Raw genomic sequence first — 20,912 nt, 5'->3', positions numbered from 1 at the left:
ATCAAGTTGCGATGGGATGGTTTTCTACTCCACATCCTGTTAGGGCGACTTGTAATTGCATCCAATTACTCTTCTCGCCTGTCCGGTCAGGGGGGTGCATTTTCCATACGCGGGCGCCATGGAGACTGCGCCTTTGGGAAGGACCTTCTATCATCTGTGCATAGCTGTGGTTGGATATAAATGGGGGGAGCAACGTCCCCCTCCTCTCATCCATCTTAGCACTCCGGAGGAGATGGTGTTCTTCTCTTCGTCCGGTGAAGGGAGGCCTCCCGACGGGACCACTGGCCTCAAACCATGGGTGTGGTTCTGCCTTAGGTGATAGGAGAATGTCGGCAAGCGGAGGGCTGTGACGAAGGCGTGTGGAGGCAGCGGGGCGGTCCGTTTAAGGACAGCTTCCATGCCGCCCCTAATACTATTGGCCATCTCGTCAGTACTATTGGCCATTTCATTGGTGAGATGGCCAGTTGTGTTGATATCCACGGTTGATCTAGGGACACTTGGTCAGCCGTGGGTGTCGTCCTAGTGGGCGCTGGCGTTTGTCCAGGTACCATCGCGGATGGCTCCCCATCTTCATCCGGTGCTTCCCACCGGGGGGCCGATTGAGCGATGGGCCTTATCCTAGCTCTCCTCCCAGCCTTTGATTGCCCCTTGTGTAATGGTCGGGGTAAATGCTTCCTTTTGAGTCTGTTTGAAAGGAGCTTCCTTTTAGGCAGGCTGCTGATGCTAGCAAAAGGTCGGCGAGGAGCTTTGCTACCTCATTCCACCGCGGTTGTAACACCGGCAGCTGTTTTCCTACCTCGTCGTCCTAACGGGCGACGGCTGTCGGGGATAGATCCCAGTACCCGCAAGGAAGGAAGAAGGCGGACTCTTACTAGAATTCCCTTGTAATCCTACTAGGATTCCTCCTTGTAACCGACTAGTAATCCTGCCTCCTGGAGTATATAAAGGAGGGTAGGGGTCCCTAGATCGGTAGGTGAAGACCTCATAGAGAACCATCATCAATAGCCAACAATCAGGCTACGCAACACCCAAACACAGGGCGCAAAATACAACACCTCAAATAGGACGTAGGGTATTACGCTACTCTGGCAGCCTGAACCTGTATAAATCCGTATCTTGTGTCCTCGCTTTTACCTTTGAGTTCCAGGTCCGGCGATGCCCCACCAACCAATCTATTACCTCGGGATACCCCTTGGTAGGTTGCTAGGTATAAAACACCGACATCTGGTGTGCCAGGCAGGGGTGATCGTCGAGATCATTGAGCGAGCTTGAAGGATCTCATCTTCAAAATCAATCTACTTGATGAGAAGTAAGTCGTCAGGTTCCAATTCGAAGCGGATACGAGAAGCTTGTGGGAGATCAATTGGTTGTTGGCTTGTTTTCATGCAAAAAGCTACAACACTGGTTGCACTGCTATAGCTGACCATCCTCTGTGGCTCCGTGCGTCGCTCAAGGCTGATGATACGCTACTGCTCCACACCCGTGAGAAGGAAAAATACCGACGGAATTATTTTTCCATCTTCGAGTCGAAGTCACCGACGATGCATCTGAAGCTAACTGCCTCCAGTTGTTGAATCCTATACTAAAGCAATGAAGGCCAATCAATATTCCATCTACTACTCGTGCGCTGAGGAAACTATCAACTTGAGTACTCTTTGTGCAAGGCTACTTTTTGGAGTTTCAATACACGTACTAGGAAGACTACCAGGAGATCTGTTCCTCTTCATACACGTACTCAAGAAATGCACGTGGAACTTCAGCATGCATGACTACGCTGGCTTCACCAGAACGCTTGGCGACACAATAGCGACTACCTGAAACTTCTTGTCTCGACTACAAACTAGTCGAGGGCGGGTTCCACATGATCAACAACTAGTTAGAATTGACTCCAGCTAGTCGGCTTCATCAACAACTGTCGCGGCTTCACGACGACCACTACGGCTTCATCGACAATCATCCACGAATCAAGCTAAGTTACTTTTTAAATTATTTCATATAATTTTTTTGGCTTATTTTTCACATGATGGGCAACGCGCTGAGTACTTATTTGTATACGCTTCTCGATGGGAATTACCCTTTGGAGCTACACCATGTCGACTATTCATACGCTTCTCGATGGGAATTACCCTTTGGAGCTACACCATGTTGACTATTCCTGGGGTATGTTGACCGACTGCCATAGGCTAAGTACATCAAATTAGGAGGCTATGGCCACGAGCTTGGTGCATTGAGTGCTGGAGGCTTACAGGAGCTACACCATAAGGAGGCACAAATCCTATGCGTGGCAACACGCGCTCTTCTCGCTAAAAGGCAGAAATGTCTCAATGACTACTTTACACGCAATCGCGCTCTCTTTTTGTCGCAATGTCGACTACTTATTTTTGTTGTCTCTCCTTTTAGCGGTCACTAATCTCCTCGAGCAGAACACACCTTAATCCATGAAAGCCTTGAATTTTCAGTCATGCCTAAATGCTAGGACACGAGACAAAGATCTCCGTAGCAGCAGTGCTAGTACGTGTACACGCGACAAAGATCTCACACGCGGTGGCAATGGCTAAATAGGGACTGAGAGCCTAAATGTAATAGGCTAACTACTCAGGAAAAATATGGTCAAAATAAGAGCATGACGCACAACATTTACATTACACTCATCACTGAATAAATTTTAGTAGTTTCAATATTCTACAAATATTCTACATAATGTATGTTTTTTTTTTCAAGTCAAGCTTTGACGACGGGACGACGACTCTTCAGGACGCTCAACGTACTCCAGTGGCTCAGTTAGCTTCTAAGCTCGGGGGCTAAGCGCCAAATAACTACTTGACGTGGCTCCTACGGCTTACCTGGTGCATAAGCTCGGGGGCTGGACACCGCAAAACTACTTAGACGACGACTGTCGTGAAAACTAAAGCTCACTAGACCCTTGAATTGATTATGTAATCATTCCAAGGCTCGGGGGCTGATAAGCTACACCCAACACTTGATTTTTTCAAGATTTTATTAACTCTCAGCCTGATTCTTTGATTCAACCTAAGGCTCGAGGGCTACTCCATATGGAGTGCGACTTTCACCGCCCTCCATATCACATTCCAAAGATGAAGATTACAAAATCAAGATTATCAAGGCTTGAGCACACCATAGCCTCATGGAAGCTTTGAAAAACTTTGAAGATTTAGCTAGACAAAGTACTCGAGAAGCACTAAACTACTTGGCAAGGATCTAAAAAGTACTCGAAGACTGCTGCATTCGACTATGAAACGCTCGGGGGTTTGTCAGGGATAGATCCCCAGTACCTGCAAGGAATGAAGAAGGCGGATTCCTACTAGAATTCCCCAGTAATCCTACTAGGACTCCTCCTTGTAACGGATTAGTAATCTCGCCCCAAGGAGTATATAAAGGAGGGCAGGGGTCCCTAGATCGGTAGCCGAAGACCTCATAGAGAACCATCATCAATAGCCAACAATCAGGCTACACAACACCCAAGCGTAGAGCGTAATATACAACACGCCAAACAGGACGTATAGTATCACGCTACTCTGGCAGCCCGAACTTGTATAAATTCGTGTCTTGTATCCTCGCTTTAACTTTTGATCCATGTGCTTGTTTTTTGGGCTGGCGATTTCTTTCATTCCTTCGGCCCAATGGGCTAATATCCCTTTTGCAGGGCCGCATCCTACCATGCAATGCACTAGCGCTGCTCGCAGAAGTTGAAGGGTCACCCCGTGACTTCACGCCGTTAGGATCCACCCTATCCTTACCACTGGCGGTTCCGCTTCCCTCGTTTTGGCACGGGTAGTGGCAGGCCCTGTTGCACCTGCGTACATCCCGTCAGTTCCTCTCCTCCTCCTTTATAAGTCGTCTGGGGGGCGATAGGGCTCTATTCCTTCTCCCCTCCTTCCTCATCTCGCATCCGCATGCCGCTCACTCCTTGACACTGCACACACTAGGGCTTGCTGCACCTTTGACTCCACCACCGTCGTGCCATGGGTTCCTGGCACCGCTCAGAGATTACCTTCGCTCGGATCCGTGGCCTCGTCAACAAGGGATTCCTCCTTCTGCAGGAGGAATCTGGGTGGAGTCTTCCCTAGGGGGAATCCTTCCCTGAGCCTTAACCGGTGAGACTGTGGTCTTCACTCTGTTCTATGAGCGGGGGCTCGGCTTGCCGGTGCATCCATTTCTCCGGACGCTCCTCCACCATTACAAGCTAGAGCTGTGACACCTTAACTCTAACAGGTTGCTCCACTTCGCCGCCTTCATCACCTTCTGTGAGTGCTTCCTCGGCGTGCAGGCGAACTTCCTGTTGTGGGTGTATTTCTTCAACGTGCGCGTCGAGACTTGCCCCAGACTTCGCGACGAGGGCAGTGCTTCCATCGGCGGTGCCGGCATCCAGCTGCGACTTGGGAGAGGGAGGGACCTGTTTGGTATCTGTTTCAAAGGAGCAGTTGGAGGTTTCTTGACGACAAGGAGCTCACTTTGATCACGAGGCGGTTCATGCGCTTTAATGACAACCGCAAGAACCGACGAAGGAACAACAACAACTGCTTTGAGTGTGGCAAGCCAGGTCACTTCACCGTCGACTGCCCTGACAAGAACAAGTCCAAGAACGGGTACGACTACAGCAAGTACAAGTACAAGAATAATGACAAGGACGGCAAGAAGAAAAAGAAGAAGTACACCGATCGTGAGAAAAAGGAGTACCGCAAGAAGGCCAAAGCGTGCGCCTTCATTGCCTCCCTCAGCAATGTCGACTCTGACACCGATGACCACACTGACTCAAGCTCAAGTGAGGAGTACAACAACCACAAGGAAAAGAAGAAGGACAACAAGAACTTCAACAACCTCTATTTCTACTTCAACAAGAATAGCAACAGGTACTGCGTCATGGCCCTCAACACCGACAACAAGAAGGATGGCAAGGAAAGCAACTCCGACATAGAAATAGAGGTAAAGCCTACTCCTGAACAACTTGCCTTGGAAGTAGAGGAACTTAATGATTGCTTGCTAAATCAAGATAAGTTGCTTAAAAAGGCTGCTCGTGAACGAATTGAGCTTAAGGCTAATTTGGAGAGTGCTTTGATTGAAATAGATTTGCTAAAATTTGCTCATACTGTTTCTGATGTTGTTGAGTGTGATGAATGTGCTGTTCACATGGCTAGTATAGCTTCTTTGCAATCCAAGCATTCTTTACTTGTAGATGAACTTGATTTGACTAGGGCTGCTCTTGATGAAGTTAAGACTCTACCTGTTTTACTTGGTGCTTGCAAATTGCCCTGCTTTACAGATTCAACTTGATGATGCATGTGCTAAGTTTAAATCTCTTAAGAAATATGATTTAATTGCTAAATATAAAGTTCCTGAATGCACAAAATGTCCTGAACTTAAACATTATTTGCAAAATACTGAGGATGAAAATTACTACTTGCGCACAGTTCTCAATTGGGTGTCAAGTAGGGAACCTCAGTTGGGTATGATGATTCAGGAGTTTAAAAGGGCTGATGGTTTTGGGATTGGGAATGTGATCAACCAGTGTAGATTTGATGGGCTGTATCAGAAGGTTTTTGATGGGTTGTATGAGAAGGTTGGTCAATGCAGTGGTGAGAGAGAAAAACAAGCAACTTCCACCCCTTGTGAGCCACTCAAGCTGAGTGGAGAGCATACCAACCCAGATTGTGAGAAAAACCCTATGGAGTGTGTTAAAGATGGAATGGTCATTGAGATACCACCAAAAGTTCCAAAGAAACCCATTTGGGTGGAAAAACCCAATCACCTCAGAAATAAGCTTGACACACTTCCTGATATGCCTTTGAAGAAACCTCCACCAAAACCCCAAGCCAAACCACAACCAAGAATGAACACTCAACCCAAAGCTAACCCACAGCCAAAACAACCTGCTCGGTTCCATTGTGGGTACTGTGAAAGGGTGGGTGATCTTGAGGACTTTTGTTTTTGAAGAAAAAAAGCTTTGAGGCGTGAGCGTGTTTGGGGCAACAAGGACATGTACTACCCTTCTCACGGTGTACATGCGCCTAGAACAGCTCCTCCACCTCGTCGTATGGATAGTGTGCGTTTAGCTCCTTCTCGCAGGATTGCCAGGCATGCTCCTCGTTATGGTCAATATGATTTAGGACAACATGGCCGTGGCTTTGAGTCTCAGAGGCACAACGGACCATATTTTCCCTCTCGTGGTGGCCGTAGTCCCCTAGTGAGTCGAGAGATGGTTGATTTTGCTAACCCCACTCTTGAGCAAATAGTTCGACACTGGTATTCTACTTGTTTCACTAACCCCAATGTTGAAACATTTGCTCATCCTTGGTCTCCTTTTTGAGCAGGTTGGAGGCCTGGAGAACATGTGGCTTATTGACTCCAGTTGTTCTCATCACATGACTGGTGATCATAGATGGTTCTTCAGCCTCACCCCGATGATGACCAGATAGTACATCACTTTCGGGGATAATAGCAAAGGTAAGGTATTGTCTGAAGGAGCAATACAGGTAAGTGAGAATTTCATGCTCAAGCGAGTTGCTTTTGTTGATTCCCTCGACTTCAATTTGCTTTTGGTTTGGCAATTGCTTGATGATGGTTTTGAGGTTCGTTTCAAGCATGGGGCCTCACGGATTTTAGACTCTCAAGGTGATCTTGTGTGTATGATCGTCCCCGAGGGTCAGGTGTTTCGAGTTGACTTCTCTAAGTCATTTGGTCTCTCTCGGTGTTTAGTTGCTGGTTCGTCTTCTGAGCTTTGGAAGTGGCATAGGAGATTGGGTCATTTGAGCTTTGATTTGGTTTCCCGTTTAAGTGCTCTTGATCTTATTCGAGGTTTGCCTAAGCTAAAATTTGAGAAGGATCTTGTTTGTGCTCCCTGTCATCATGGCAAAATGGTTGTCGCTTCTCACCCACCTATGAACCAGGTGATGATCGAGCATCCAGGGGAGCTGTTGCACATGGATACAATTGGTCCAGCTCGCGTTTGCTTAGTTGGTCGGAAGTGGTATGTTCTTGTGGTTGTTGATGATTTCTCGAGGTATTCATGGGTCTTTTTCATGGAATCTAAGTAGGAGATATTTCCCTTTGTTCGAGATTTGATCTTGAGGTTGAGAAATGAGCGACCTACAGATGCCATGAGAACTATTCGTAGTAACAATAGCACAGAATTCAAGAACACTCATTTTAAAACCTTTTGTCATGATCTTGGTCTTGAACACCAGTTTTCATCGCCTTATGTCCCTCCTCAAAATGGTGTTGTTGAACGAAAAAATTGGACTCCTTGTGAAATGGCTAGGATGATGCTCGATGAGCATAAGACTCCTAGAAAATATTAGACCGAAGCCATCAACACTGCTTGCTATGTTTCCAATTGAATCTTTTTGCGAGCTTTACTGAAGAAAACCTCTTATGAGCTGATGCATCAACGCACCCCCAAAGTAAGTCACATGAGAGTGTTTGGCTGCAAGTGTTTCATTCTCAAGCAAGGTAATTTGGACAAATTTGAGTCTTGTTCTACAGATGGTATTTTTGTAGGAGATACTTCTCATAGTCGTGTGTATCATGTGTTTAACCTTGAAACTAACCGGATCATGGAAACTTGTGAGATTACCTTTGATGAAACTATGCCTTGCACAACTTCTATCTTTGAGGTTGCAGGTGAACATGAAATAGGGCAAAGCATCTTTGAGGAAGAGCAAGAGCGTGTTGATAGTGGTGATGAAGAGGATGAAGAGATTGACCATGCTCCAGCTGTTGCACCTGAATCTTCTACTTTGACTACAAGAGTTGATGGCCCTACCTCCACTTCCACTACTTTAAGCCATCAACAAGCACCACTACATGATGATGAAGAAGAAGATTAGAGTGATCCAGCTGTTGTTGAGGGGGAGGCGACTTCAAAGAGAGGCTCCACGACACATTCGGTGTCACCATTCTCCACAACAGATGATTGGTAACTTACATGAACGCACCACTAGGCACAGATCTAGGCAGATGTCACACTTGCACATTCTGCATTTGTTGCCTCTTTCGAACCCCGATATATTGGACATGCTTTATCTGATTCAAACTAGGTTAATGCCATGCATGAGGAGTTGGAGAACTTTGAGCGAAATAGGGTTTGGGTTTTAGTTGAACCACCTCCAAATTGCCATCCCATAGGAACAAAATGGGTTTTCAAAAACAAACAAGGTGAGGATGGGTTGGTTGTGAGAAACAAAGCTAGGTTGGTTGCCCAATATTTTAGCCAAAAAGAGGGAATTGATTATAAGGAAACTTTTACCCCTGTTACTCATTTGGAAGCGATTAGAATCCTTCTAGCCTTCTCTGTGGCTAAAGGTTTTAAGCTTTTCCAAATGGATGTGAAAAGTACCTTCCTAAATGGTTTTATTAAAGAGGAAGTGTATGTGAAACAACCCCCTGGTTTTGAGAATCCTAAACATCCTGATCGTGTTTTCAAACTCCAGAAAGCTCTTTATGGCCTAAAACAAACACCTAGAGCGTGGTATGCTAGATTAAAATCCTTTTTGCTTGAGAATGAGTTTGAAATGGGGTCAGTGGATAAAACACTCTTTCTTCTGAGGCAAGGCAATGACTTGTTGATTATTCAGATATATGTGGATGATATTATCTGTGGTGGTTCTTCTCATGCTTTGGTTGCCAAGTTTGCAGATGATATGAGCAGGGAATTTGAGATGTCAATGATGGGTGAGTTGACCTTCTTCCTCAGGTTACAAATCAAGCAAAGTAAGGATGGGACATTTGTGCACCAAGGCAAGTACACGAAGAGTGTGCTGAGGAAGTTCGATATGGCTGACGCCAAGCCATTGTCAACTCCCATGGCAACGATGACGGCTTTGGATGCGGATGAAGGAGAACCGGTGGACCAGAAGGAGTATTGAAACATGATCGGCTCCCTCCTGTACCTGACGGCAACGATGCCGAACATACACTTCACCGTGTGTCTGTGCGCTCGTTTCCAAGCTTCACCAAGAACATCTCATCATCAAGTGGTAAAGAGAATCATGAGGTACCTTCGTTTCACACCTGAGTTTGATTTGTGGTACTTTGCCTCCTCGACACTCACACGTCGTGGTTACTCCGATGCGGATTTCGCTGGGTGTCTGTTGGATCGCAAGTCCACTTCTGGTACTTGTTAGTTTCTTGGTTCTTCTTTGGTTTCCTAGTCTTCTCGCAAATAGTCCAATGTTGTTCAGTCTACCAATGAAGCCGAGTACGTTGCCGCTGCTAGCTGCTGTTCCCAGCTATTGTGAATGATCTCCACTTTGAGAGACTTTGGAGGTACCTTTGTTTCACACCTGAGTTTGATTTATGGTACTTTGCCTCCTCGACACTCACACTTCGTGGTTACTCCGATGCGGATTTCGCTGGGTGTCTGTTGGATCGCAAGTCCACTTCTGGTACTTGTCAGTTTCTTGGTTCTTCTTTGGTTTCCTGGTCTTCTCGCAAACAGTCCAATGTTGTTCAGTTTACCAATGAAGCTGAGTACGTTGCCGCTGCTAACTGTTGTTCCCAGCTATTGTGGATGATCTCCACTTTGAGAGACTTTGATTTGAGTTTTTCTCATGTACCCCTCCTATGTGATAGTACGAGTGCCATTAGTGTAGCCAAGAATCCTGTTCTCCACTCAAAAATCAAACACATAGATGTAAGATACCACTTTCTGAGAGATCATGTTGAGAAAGTGGATATTGACCTTGGTCACATTGCTACCCAAAACCAACTTGCTGACATCTTCACCAAACCCCTGGATTAAGCCACTTTTGCTCGTTTGCGGAGGGAGTTGGGTGTGTGATTTCCCTTCTGAGTTGAGTTTTGAAGCTTCTCTTGTATTATACTTGTATCATATTTCTATGTATACCATGGTAAGCTAGCCACCTTTTCTTGAAAGCATTTTGTTATTTTTTTCTTCATGTATATCTTATCATGCTATCTTTTGTGATATATTGTGGTGGATGATACATATGAATATCATGTCATGCTTTACCTTAATTCACTTTTGGGTATGGCATGTTGTTCATCTGTATCATTTTAGCTTAGTTCCATTGCATCTGTATCATGTTGCATTTGTATCATATTGCACTAGATGAGCTTCTCCTATATACCATGTGTACTTTCTTATGCTACTTGTGAGCTAGTGCTTTGGTTGGTTATTTTGATGCAATGTGCAGTTATGCTCTTGATGATATTGTCTTATAAATATGATGAGATAACTGCTTTTGAATCCCATGCTAATTCTACTCTATGAACTTGACTTACTTATCACCTATGAGTAGATGCTTGGTTATGCATTGCTTTTGCTTGAATGTTGGCTCCATGTTTGGCTTATGCTTGGAATTCATGTTCTTTTCAATTGGGTCAAAGACCTAGATATCATTGCAAATGTTTAGCCCATGATGCATTCCTTGGGGAAGCATGGCTTTTTTGTGCCGCAAAGCCACTTCATGTACCTTGTTTATGTGAATGATGAAAAAAAAGATGAAAAGAAAATTTCAATAATTCACCAAGTGTTTATGCTTAATGTTCATATCTTTGCTTGCTTAGTTGTTACATGATGTCTGCCAAAAGAAGTAGGCACATGGTTTCAACAAGTTTTGACATGACTTGTGATGCATATGCGGGTGTTTGCAATGATCTCTTATTGAAAATGTATCTTACTTGTATGAGCTCTGATGGTATAGTTTATTCTTGCTTGGGTGATTTATGACTAGGTGCTTTCTCATATGGTGATATTTTTGCAAATTGTTAAAACTTAACACATGTTATGCCTTATGCTTATATCATAATATCCTCTTGATGGCGATGCAATTGCTCTTTATGATCTACATACTTCTGCATTACCTCACTGATAGCCTTTGTGCATGCTTTGTGATATATTTGAGAAGCTTGCTAGGTTCTTCATTTCCATAGCTTGCATTTTGTGCTCTCAGACTATCCTTGATGTTTGCATTGTCAACAAGGAGGAGAGATTCACACAAACTCATTTACCTGTCAAGGGGGAGAGATTGCATGTATGCATATTTTCAGGAGGAGTGCATAAGTTTAGGGGGAGTTTTGTGAGCTTGTTATGCTCTTGTGCTCTTTTGCTAGTCGCGTTGAGCTTTTTACCTCTTCTTGAGGAGCCGATGTTTAGTTTGAGTATTTGATCTTCACATGATTGGTGTTGAGCCATTTCTGCCTCTTCTTGAGGGATCATGTGTTTTTGTTTCAGTTGTGTAGAGCCGTTGCCCTTATCTTAGGGGACTGAGACTTTTCATTTTGAGTATCTTCTTTTTATTTTGTTACAACTATGAATTTGTGTTGGGTGTTGTCAATGCACTCATCAAGGGGGAGATTGAGGACCAATGGTGGTCACCCTTGGATGATGAGTGATTGACAATGTTGTGTTGGATTGATGTTGCTCTTGGCTTGTGTTGTGCAGGTGTAAGATGCGGTGTGGCGGTCGACGGCGTGCGGTGAAGATCAAGCGAAAGGTTCATGTCGATGGACCAAGGACGGTGAAGGATGAATGCGAATAGGCTTGGACTGATGGACCCAAGGAGTCCAAACGGAGTCATGGGCGGTCCACATGATGCACGGAAGGGCGAGAGAACATGACGGGATGGAGACGGTGTCGGTCGAGTTGAACGGGAGCCTCGACGGAGGCCGGACGCGCATCGACATCGAGGAGGTCGCATGGCGGCCAAGCGGAGATGGACGGTTTGGGTGGTTTGGGCCTCAAAACCATTGCGTAGGCAGGTTTCCCGGTTTGGGCCTCAAAACCGGGGGCGAGCCCAGTGCGGTCGGAGCTTTGAGAAGGAGGGCACGTGGCATCATCGCGAAGTTTGCGTCGAGGCGAAGAAAAGTCATGAAGGTGGCGTGTCCGTCTGATGCACCGATAAAAATCTGGACCAAAATACCCCTGCGTAGGCAGTTATCTTAGTTGTAGCTGTAGGGGTAGTTTAATCATCTGTCATAGACTATATATATAGGTGGATGGCTGGTTGTTTCAGCACCTTTTGAGAAAATCCTAATTCATTTGCTTAGAGGCTAGCCAAGTGCTTAGAGAGAGAGAGGAGAGAGGGAGATGAGAGGGTGATTACTCTTTTCTCTTGATTTTCTTCATCTTAGTGGGTGGATAATGGGAGCAGGCTAGTCCTTATCTTGTAAAGATGTTGACCTCGTGATTTAGTTGTGTTTTGATGTTTTAATTCGTGCTAAATCTTTGATTCCTGAGCGTTTTTCTTTTTCGGTATTTTCGAAGCTATTTTTGGGGATTTTTTTGTTCTTCATGTTTGAGCTCAAATCTTATGAGATTTTTTGGAGAAAATTGTTGCTAAGATCCATGTGAGCATATTTGAAGTAATCCCCCCTCAAACCCCTCACGGATTCAGCTTGAATTCGACATTTTCCCAAAACACTCTCTCTTTTGTTCTTGACCAAATTCCATGAGATCCATAGTGAAGTCTTGATGTTTTTGAGGAGATCTTTTGGGAAAAGACTCACTAGACTATTGTAGAGCTATGGTTAAAATTTCGTGAATTTTGGAGGTCATTTGATTGAATTTTGAAGTGTTGACCTAAAACTTTTCGGACTGTTTTTCTGTGCTGTAGGAAGTTCCGACAATGTGTAGGAAGTTCCGACGGGATGGAAGTTCCGACACAGAATCGAAAGTTTCGATGATTTATTTTTGAAAACCCGAGAGTATTTGTCGGTAGTTTCTCAATACATCCGATAGGTGCTGGAAGTTCCGATATAAGGTCGGAAGTTCCGACGAAATCGCAGAGGACCTCTGTCAAAGCTTTCAAGACAATTCCGATTCCACTTTCGGAAGTTCTGATACCTGGAAGGTGTTTTGAGCTATGTTTTGCCTCAATCTTTTGAGTTTGCTTCCGTGTTGCTTATGAGCCTTACTAGCATCATTCCTAAAGTTAGTAGGTCCACTGTGACTACGTGATCTTGACAATAGCTAGAAGAGAGGGTTGAAGAATATTTTGGGATCAATAATATCATCATGAAGTTTGATTCTTCCATGCATACCCTTGGTGTCATGTTATACGGCATAACAAATACTAGCCATATACTATATGAGTGGGTCATGTTGCCAAATGGATTGAAACCATCGTTTGCGAGGCCAAGGCAAATTCCGGCCAATTTTTATCAAAGTATTTCCGTGCCTCACCATCAGCTAGATGGCTAAGCTCATTGTCCACCGGTTTTCACTTCAACCCCTTACCATTGTGCATCCTTTGCGGTTTTTGATGAAAGAAACATCGTCTTCAGCCTTGAAACCAGCGGAAAATGCCTCAATACCTTATCAGGAATGCGCTTCTTGTTGCCTGCATCTTTCCATCTTGAATCCGCTTTACAACACACTAGGCACACATCATGTTCGGCTAACGTCTTGCGAAATAATACACAATTATTCTTGCAAATATGGATAGAATCATAGGCGAGTCCCATGGCATGTATGTACTTTATTGCGTCATCGTAAGATGTCAGAACACATGCTCTTGGGAAAGTAAGGGATACCACCTTCAGAATCGCATTGATTGCAACATTGCTGATCCGATAAAAGACTTGATATGAAGTAACTTCACAACAAATGTAAATTTGTGTATATTTAGATCTCGGTGACACTTTACGGTTTATATGTTCCTTTATAAATTCTAACATTTCCCTTCAAGCTCTTTAGTGTGGCACATGTCGGCTATCATTTCAGGAAGTCCATCTTCAGTGCCCTCATCCTCCTCCATACCCAATATGTGTTCGTTTTCCTGAACCATTTCCTGATCACCATCTTCCTGCAGAACTGCATCCACAACCCTCTCATCCGACAAAACTGCAATTTCCTCAACCCCATCATCTTGCAGAATTGTATTTTCCTGAACCCCATTATCCTACAGATTTGCATTTTTCTAAACCTTATCCTCGAATATTTCTCTATGATGGATCCATCTAGTGTAGGTGCTTGCCATCCCATTCATAAGTAAGTGCAGGTTCACCACATCTACAGTACATCTAGACTGATTCAGGTATCCATGACACGGGCATAGTATTTGTTCATTGTTAGACTATCTACTCTTAACAAATTCCATGAAATTATTGACCCCTTTCTCATGCTCAGGGGTAAATAGTTGACAACCATGTATCCAATGTTTATCCATCTGGGAAATCTTAGCGAATTCAACTCCAAACTATTGACCAGATTGACGCGTCGCAGCAGGAAGCATAAGATTTGTGCTGCCGTAGGACTGAGCCACCGTGGGAAGGCGCAGATCTCCACCAGAGTGCTCCGTGCTGGCCACCTTCTCTCTGTTTTCTATCGCGGAAGCGCGACAGCAGGTAAACTATTTTTTGGCTGCAGCGCGGGCTTTTCTGTTTCCCAATAACACACTCGCCTGAAACTTACCTTACATGTGGGACCAGGTCACAAGAAAGACTTCCTATTTGATCGGTAATAGGTTCGACCCAAGGGAGGAGCACATTTTCATTTTATTTTACCGCTCTATTTATCAGCTTAAACTTATATGTGGGATCCTCGTTGGTTTATGATATTTTCACGGAGCTTATATCGTTACAAAACCACAATGGAACAGTGAGTGATGATTCTTTTTACTACAATGACAACTTTTATGACGTTCCGTAACTTTTTTCACTAAATTTGCTTGTATGTCAAACTTTATGACATTTTCAGCTAGAAACATCATAGATCTATGACAAGAATGAATGTGTCATAAAATTTCCATCATAGATCAACGTATTTCTTATAGTGTATATTCATTGCGCCTGGTGGGCCTCATCCTGAGGACCCGTCAGGTGTGGAGGAGAGATACTCGAGCTCTCCTCCCTCTCCTTATTCAGCAGAACTACCTTGTCCATGTACATACCCCTGAAGTATAGAATATGTATTTTAGGCCTTGGCACCGGTGGCACATTTAACAAAGGATTTCCTTCAATAATCGTTGGTGGTGAAGCTTGAAGGATAGATGGCCACTGTGTTGAAAAAGTGAATTGGAACCAGATGGAGAATTATGTCGAACAGGTGACGGGCGAGTGGGCGAAGGTAGGGGAACATGAGGAGATGGTAGAGGACGCGTAGCAGCACGAGTGTGACAGCATCCGACCAGCTCCTGTGGCCGCTGCTGGCAAGGCAGAGGGCACCGGCCGGTGACGGCCGGTAAGGACATGGGAAACGCAACGAACGCTGACACGGGGGAGAGGAAAGGATGAAGACTATGTTTGGGATGTTGGGTGAGGAGGGGCACCGCAGGAATGAGAGGAGGAGTAGCGCTAGCGGCGGAGCCGATGGCCAGAGATGGTCGACAACGGCGGAGGAGGTAGGAGAGACAGTCATCCGACCAACAAAGAACAATTGCTGTTGCCGCAAAAAAAATATAAAAGTTTGAATGGACCATCGATACCAGATGAATTTTCTGCAATAATCCAAACCCAAATTAAATTTATAAAATGAATTAACCTCCAGCAAGGCGTAGATAGAAAAGAGAGAGATCATGCAAATGCAATTTTTCTAGCTGCGAGTGCTTTGACTGTATATATGCTGTATGAAAAGATAGTAGAGATACAATCACACAAACAAGCTTTACTTGCACCATGCCCATCCACAAGCATCAAGATTGCCAACAACGATGGAACGTGGTAAATATTGAGTTGTACGCACCAATCAGTTCAACCAAAAATCTTAAGCTGATGAAAAGAAACGTGCAGGCTTCCTCATGCCACATACGTGGAGATTGGAGTAGGCTGCAATTATTTTATTTATTCGCGCCCGCCAGAATTTGAACTTGAAATCTTTGACTCTGATACCATATTGAGTTGCATGCACCAACCAATTCAACCCAAAAGACTGATGGGAAGAGGTGGACAATTCACTTATACTCAACATTAAAACAGCTAAATAATGGTTGAATGTCCCATGTCCTTTTGTAATATACTCCAGTGGTCATCTGAAACTAGACACTGAGCCACAACTGCTTGAGAGGATGAGCCTTGCTTGTGCTTTTAGGATTCTCCAAGATGAAACATGATATTTAAATTACTCATATGAAATTTATACATTTTAAATGGTTGTATAGCATACAACAAGTTTTATGCTTGATGACCATGAGATTAAGCGCCAAACAATCCATCACCTAATCAACACCATTATTTCACCAAAAGATCACCTAAACCCAGCTTAAACCCAGCTTAAGCCCTTCAGCCACAAGCAGATCGCATCACATTTCATCGAGGCTGGTTTTTTTATGAGCTAATATGAGTCCCTCACCATAGGGACCACCAGTTCAGCCAAGGTAGACAGCACTGCAAAACACACACACACATAAGTGACGCATCATCATTAGGAATGGACACAGCAACATAAAAGGATGCCCTTTACATAAACGCAAAATGTTTATACTTGACAAAAGTGAAGTCCTGTGTCTCATCTAAAGCTTTGAAACTATGAACATGGAGCTGGTATTACCACTAAATGTCACTAAAGATCGCCAAGAATCACTCTGGTACAAGGAAACTATAACTACTTAGAAACCAGAATTCTTTCTTTAAGAACTTGGTAAGCCGAATGCATCTCACCCACAAAGGATTTTATTTCGGTGTTCTTTCTTAATTTGCTCTGATGTTTCAGAAGATGGTTAGGAAGGATCTGGCTGCATATATTGGACAACGGAAACAAGTGTACTTACAGTCTTTTAGCTGGTGAAACTACTTGTTGTGAGTCATAGCTGGAAAGTTTTCAAAGAATTCTAATCAGCTGTGCAAATTAGACATCCAACATCTAGTGACCATAAAGGAAAACTTACTTGAAGAATTAGTCTTCAGAGAGGGGCACTATGACTCTTAAGTATAAAGTATTTTAGTAATCTTGCAAGAGGCGTTGCATGTATGACTTAACTTGCATATTGGAGTAGGGAAAAAACAAATAACCAATGATCTAATAGATTGTGAGATGCATTGATTCAAACACAAATGCGCAATCAGAAATATGCGCACATACATGGAAAGCATTACGAACCAGTCATCGATATTAGCATAAATATCGCACATTGTAGGCCTGGCGATAGTGATACAGAGATTAGCAAGACACGCACATGGACACAGAGATCAGCAAGACACAAACCTTACAGGGTCATTCCTTCCGACCGTATCCTTCCTTTATAACAGGGGATATGGAGGGCCAAACCATCAGAAAGGAAAACATACTACTGCTTAAGCTTTACATCCTTTGGTGCCACCTCATACACCTTCTCAATCGCCTTGCGTTTAATGTCAAGCAAGTATTACCTCCACCTCAAATTACTATTCGTTTTGACTTTCCGCGTATATAATTTTTCTACGTATCTAGACATACATACATCTAATCCAAATTAAAAGTTTTATATCTAGAAAAGCCAAAATAAATAGTAATTTAGGGGGGAGGAAGTACACCACACGACCGATCTGCAAGAACACACACTCAGCCTTGAGGCCCTCCCTACGTAACTTCACAGGCGAGCAAGTTGACTTAATCTGATCACCACACTTCTCACGTAAGCAGATGGAATTCAGTAACGGAGGGCCAAGGCGCCGGCGTTTGGGGGGAATCTGTGCAGAATCAGAGCGGGGGGAGCTGTGAAGTCGGTGACAAAAGCATTGGTCTCTTGGGCCACTTACACTTCACTCTGCTGGGCCGGCTCTAGCCAGTGCCAGCCCACAGGCCTGGTTCGGCAAAATGGACTCATCGACCCGTTCAGCTTCGTCTCCCATCGGATCGAGACGAGAACACCAATCCCATTCCCCACCCAGGCGGAGCGAGCGAGCGAGCGGCGGCGGCGGCGAGCGGAGAAGATGGTGCGGAAGGCGAAGGTTGAGTTCGATGAACAGCCGCCGGACAACTTCGACCCGAAGAACCCGTATGGGGACCCGGTGGCGATGCTGGAGTACCGGGAGCACCTGGTGCGGGAGAAGTGGATCCAGATCGAGACCGCCAAGATCATCCGGGAGCGCCTCCGCTGGTGCTACCGGATCGAGGGCATCAACCACCACCAGAAGTGCCGCCACCTCGTTGACCAGTACCTCGAGGCCACCCGCGGCGTTGGATGGGGCAAGGATGCCCGCCCGCCCGAGTTCCATGGTCCGAAACCCTTCATGCCTCGTCTTGTCCTTTCGTTTACATTCGTCAGTTTGATCAATTGGCTGATTCGGTTGTTTCCTCTCTGGTGCGCAGAGCCCAAGAAGGTCGCCGAGGCAGAGTAGCGGCGCTGCTGCTGCGGCTTCTCGTACTGCTGTTCCAGGATTGGAGAGGTGAGGCCTGGTGAAACTAATCGTAGCTTCAAATGAAATGCTTTCGTCCCTGTGAATGTTATGCAGTAATCTATGTGGTGGAAACGAAGTGGATTCCGAAGTTATTTGAGGTGCTGGAAATACATAGCAATCACTCTCCATTAGCACATTTTTTTGGGGGTGGGTGGGCAGTAGTAACCTAAAGGGATAACTGGAAGTAGAATGGAGAATAATAGAATGATCGATAAACTGGCAAGGGCAAATGCAGGAAGATTTTCAGTTGTCTGTATGTTTGGACTGCCTTGTCCGTCTAAGCCTTTGAAAGCATGATTCTTCAGGTCCTCTCTAGCAAATGGTTTGCGCTATCATGGTGTTACACACATTTGAATTGGGAAGGGAACTGCATACTTGTGGCAACAGTGTTAGCCTGTTAGGTGTTGCATGCTTGTGCCCAAGATGTGAATCACGCATCTGAGATAAAAGTCTAAATTTCTTGATTGTACCCATTTACAGTGATGGTCGGTCAACCATTAATTCCATCAAATAAATTGTCAGGATGGGCCAACACTTATCTCAAATATTTCAACCTTAGGTTACTTTTTATGTGTGCTTTCACAACAATTTCACGAGACATTTAGATTTTAGACCTTGACTCACTGTTTGTGCTGATTTACATACATGCCTTGATTGTTGACTGTGATAGGTGGGGAACTTAGTTACCTTATACCACATATTTGGGCTTATGGTATACCCTATCAACATACGTCAATAATAGAAGGATATTATGTATCAAAATTACACCCCTGCTATACTGATTATTGATTGTAATTGGTGGGGAACTGGGTTAGTTTGGTACTGATGTATGCTAATTCATTTGAGGACAATGGTTACATGAAAGACTCTAGGTCTTCAGAGTGGTGTTGTACGGAGAATATATTTGTTAAATTAATGTCTCAATTATCTGTTTTGAACTGGTGATCTAAAGCTAAGGACAAACTGAATGGCTGAAAATACTCATCAGTAATCATGAGCTGCTGAAAAGACTAGAAAACATATCCCAGTTTTCTCAAGAACATCTTTGTATCTCTTTGTGTTGTCTTTACCTTATTCTTAAGTTCGATATGAATATCAAGAGATTATAAATTTTAATACAGACTTCATCTTATACCATTCGATCACCTGTAATATTCTCATAGCATGAAAAGAAAGAAGATATTACTATTCCTATCAATAATTGTGGAATATTTGAGGTAGCTTTATTATCTATTTTGTGCAAACATAATTTGTTCGTGCCAGATTGCAATCTCTCGTGGAACATGTAATCATTCTTCCTGCATGTTGGTTGCTCTGTTCCTTCTATCATGACAATCCTTGTATGCGTGTTTCCATCTATCATGGCAATCTTTGTGTTTCCGTAGAAATTAATTATGGAATAGACAAGCAAATGTAAATAATTTGTCATGTATTGAACTGCGTGAATAACTACATCGATCTTTTCTTATCCTTGTGCAGGTGATCTGATCCTTCCGTTGAATTGAAACGAGTAACTTGGAACTGCTGCAGTTCTTTTACATCTGAAGCTGCTGATAGACTTCAAATAATGTTGTCCAAGAAAACATTCTTGTGCCTGTACCTTTTCGTGGCCTGTTGTGATATTGAGCAAACCGATCCTTGAATCTTCGTGCCTTTTTTTCAGTTCCCAATGCTGAAGTTTATACGGAGTACAATCTGTGCATTTTTTGGTTTTCTTTTCCACTTAATTGCATCTTTTATCTGAAACAATGTCAAAGGCAGTTGTTGAATACCAGTGTCTTTACTGATCGATGTTGAGCTTAAAACTTTGCCTCGTCTTTATAATGGGACGCGAAGAAAACACTTGGTGTGAATGCAGGGCTTGTTAGCTTTGCATAGATTGTTGAGGAGCATTCTACATCTCATATAGTGGAAAGGAAAGGTTTGTGGAATATCCGTGCAGGGCTGATGGAAGTGACGATCAGGTAGAGCACGTAACCCATCGTTACTGAAGCTGGAGCCATGGAGCCATGCCAAACAACCGCTGATCTTGCCTCGTCCACGGCCGTCAAACGCTGATCTTGCCACCTTCAGGGACATTAGGGCGAATAGACACGGCGACGGGCAAGTCACCGCCCGGTCTATTGCTGGTTGGTGCACCATGTGTTGGGGGGAAATATTAACGACCTAATACCGCTTAAAGCGACAGTCATGAAGGTCCAGGCCCACCTGCGGTAATTACGATTACATCCGACCCAGTGAAGGCAGAGAACATCCCACTCCGTCTCGCCCGACCGCGGTCCCAGGGTCGGGAGCGCCCGACACCTCGCCGCAAGGTTCCGTCTCGCCCCGGTCCCATGGTCGGGAGCGCCCGACCCCTCGCCGCAAGGTTCCGCCTCGCCCGACCTAGGGAACCGGGGTCGGGAGCACCCGACCCCCACCACAGAAACTCCACCTCGCCCGACCCTGGACGCGGGGGTCGGACTCACTCGGGTCCACGAGACGGATATTCCCCTCGGGCGCGGACTGGAGGATCAGGATAACGATCTCGTGGGTCCCCTGTCGACCTCGCCATAAATGCGCCGCGGCCCTGTCAAGCCAAAAGGGAGCGGCGTCCCCAACGTAACCGGTCACGAATA

At 44.7% G+C, this 20,912-nt stretch overlaps 1 protein-coding gene across 1 annotated transcript; it reads left to right on the top strand.

The window, feature by feature from the left end:
• The first annotated feature begins 17,732 nt into the window (after nt 1-17,732).
• On the top strand, nt 17,733-20,083 carry LOC117840990 (NADH dehydrogenase [ubiquinone] 1 beta subcomplex subunit 10-A). The gene is made up of 3 exons (XM_034721547.2): nt 17,733-18,112; nt 18,206-18,282; nt 19,774-20,083. The coding sequence occupies exons 1-2, from the start codon at nt 17,827-17,829 to the stop codon at nt 18,232-18,234; spliced, it is 315 nt and encodes a 104-aa protein (XP_034577438.1). The 5' UTR covers nt 17,733-17,826; the 3' UTR covers nt 18,235-18,282; nt 19,774-20,083.
• Nucleotides 20,084-20,912: the final 829 nt, after the last annotated feature.

The sequence above is a fragment of the Setaria viridis genome, chromosome 9, assembly GCF_005286985.2.
Source record: "Setaria viridis chromosome 9, Setaria_viridis_v4.0, whole genome shotgun sequence".
NCBI classification, from domain to species: Eukaryota; Viridiplantae; Streptophyta; class Magnoliopsida; order Poales; family Poaceae; genus Setaria; species Setaria viridis.
Note: the sequence above shows the minus strand (reverse complement) of the source record. Positions and strands in the feature narration are given on the sequence as shown.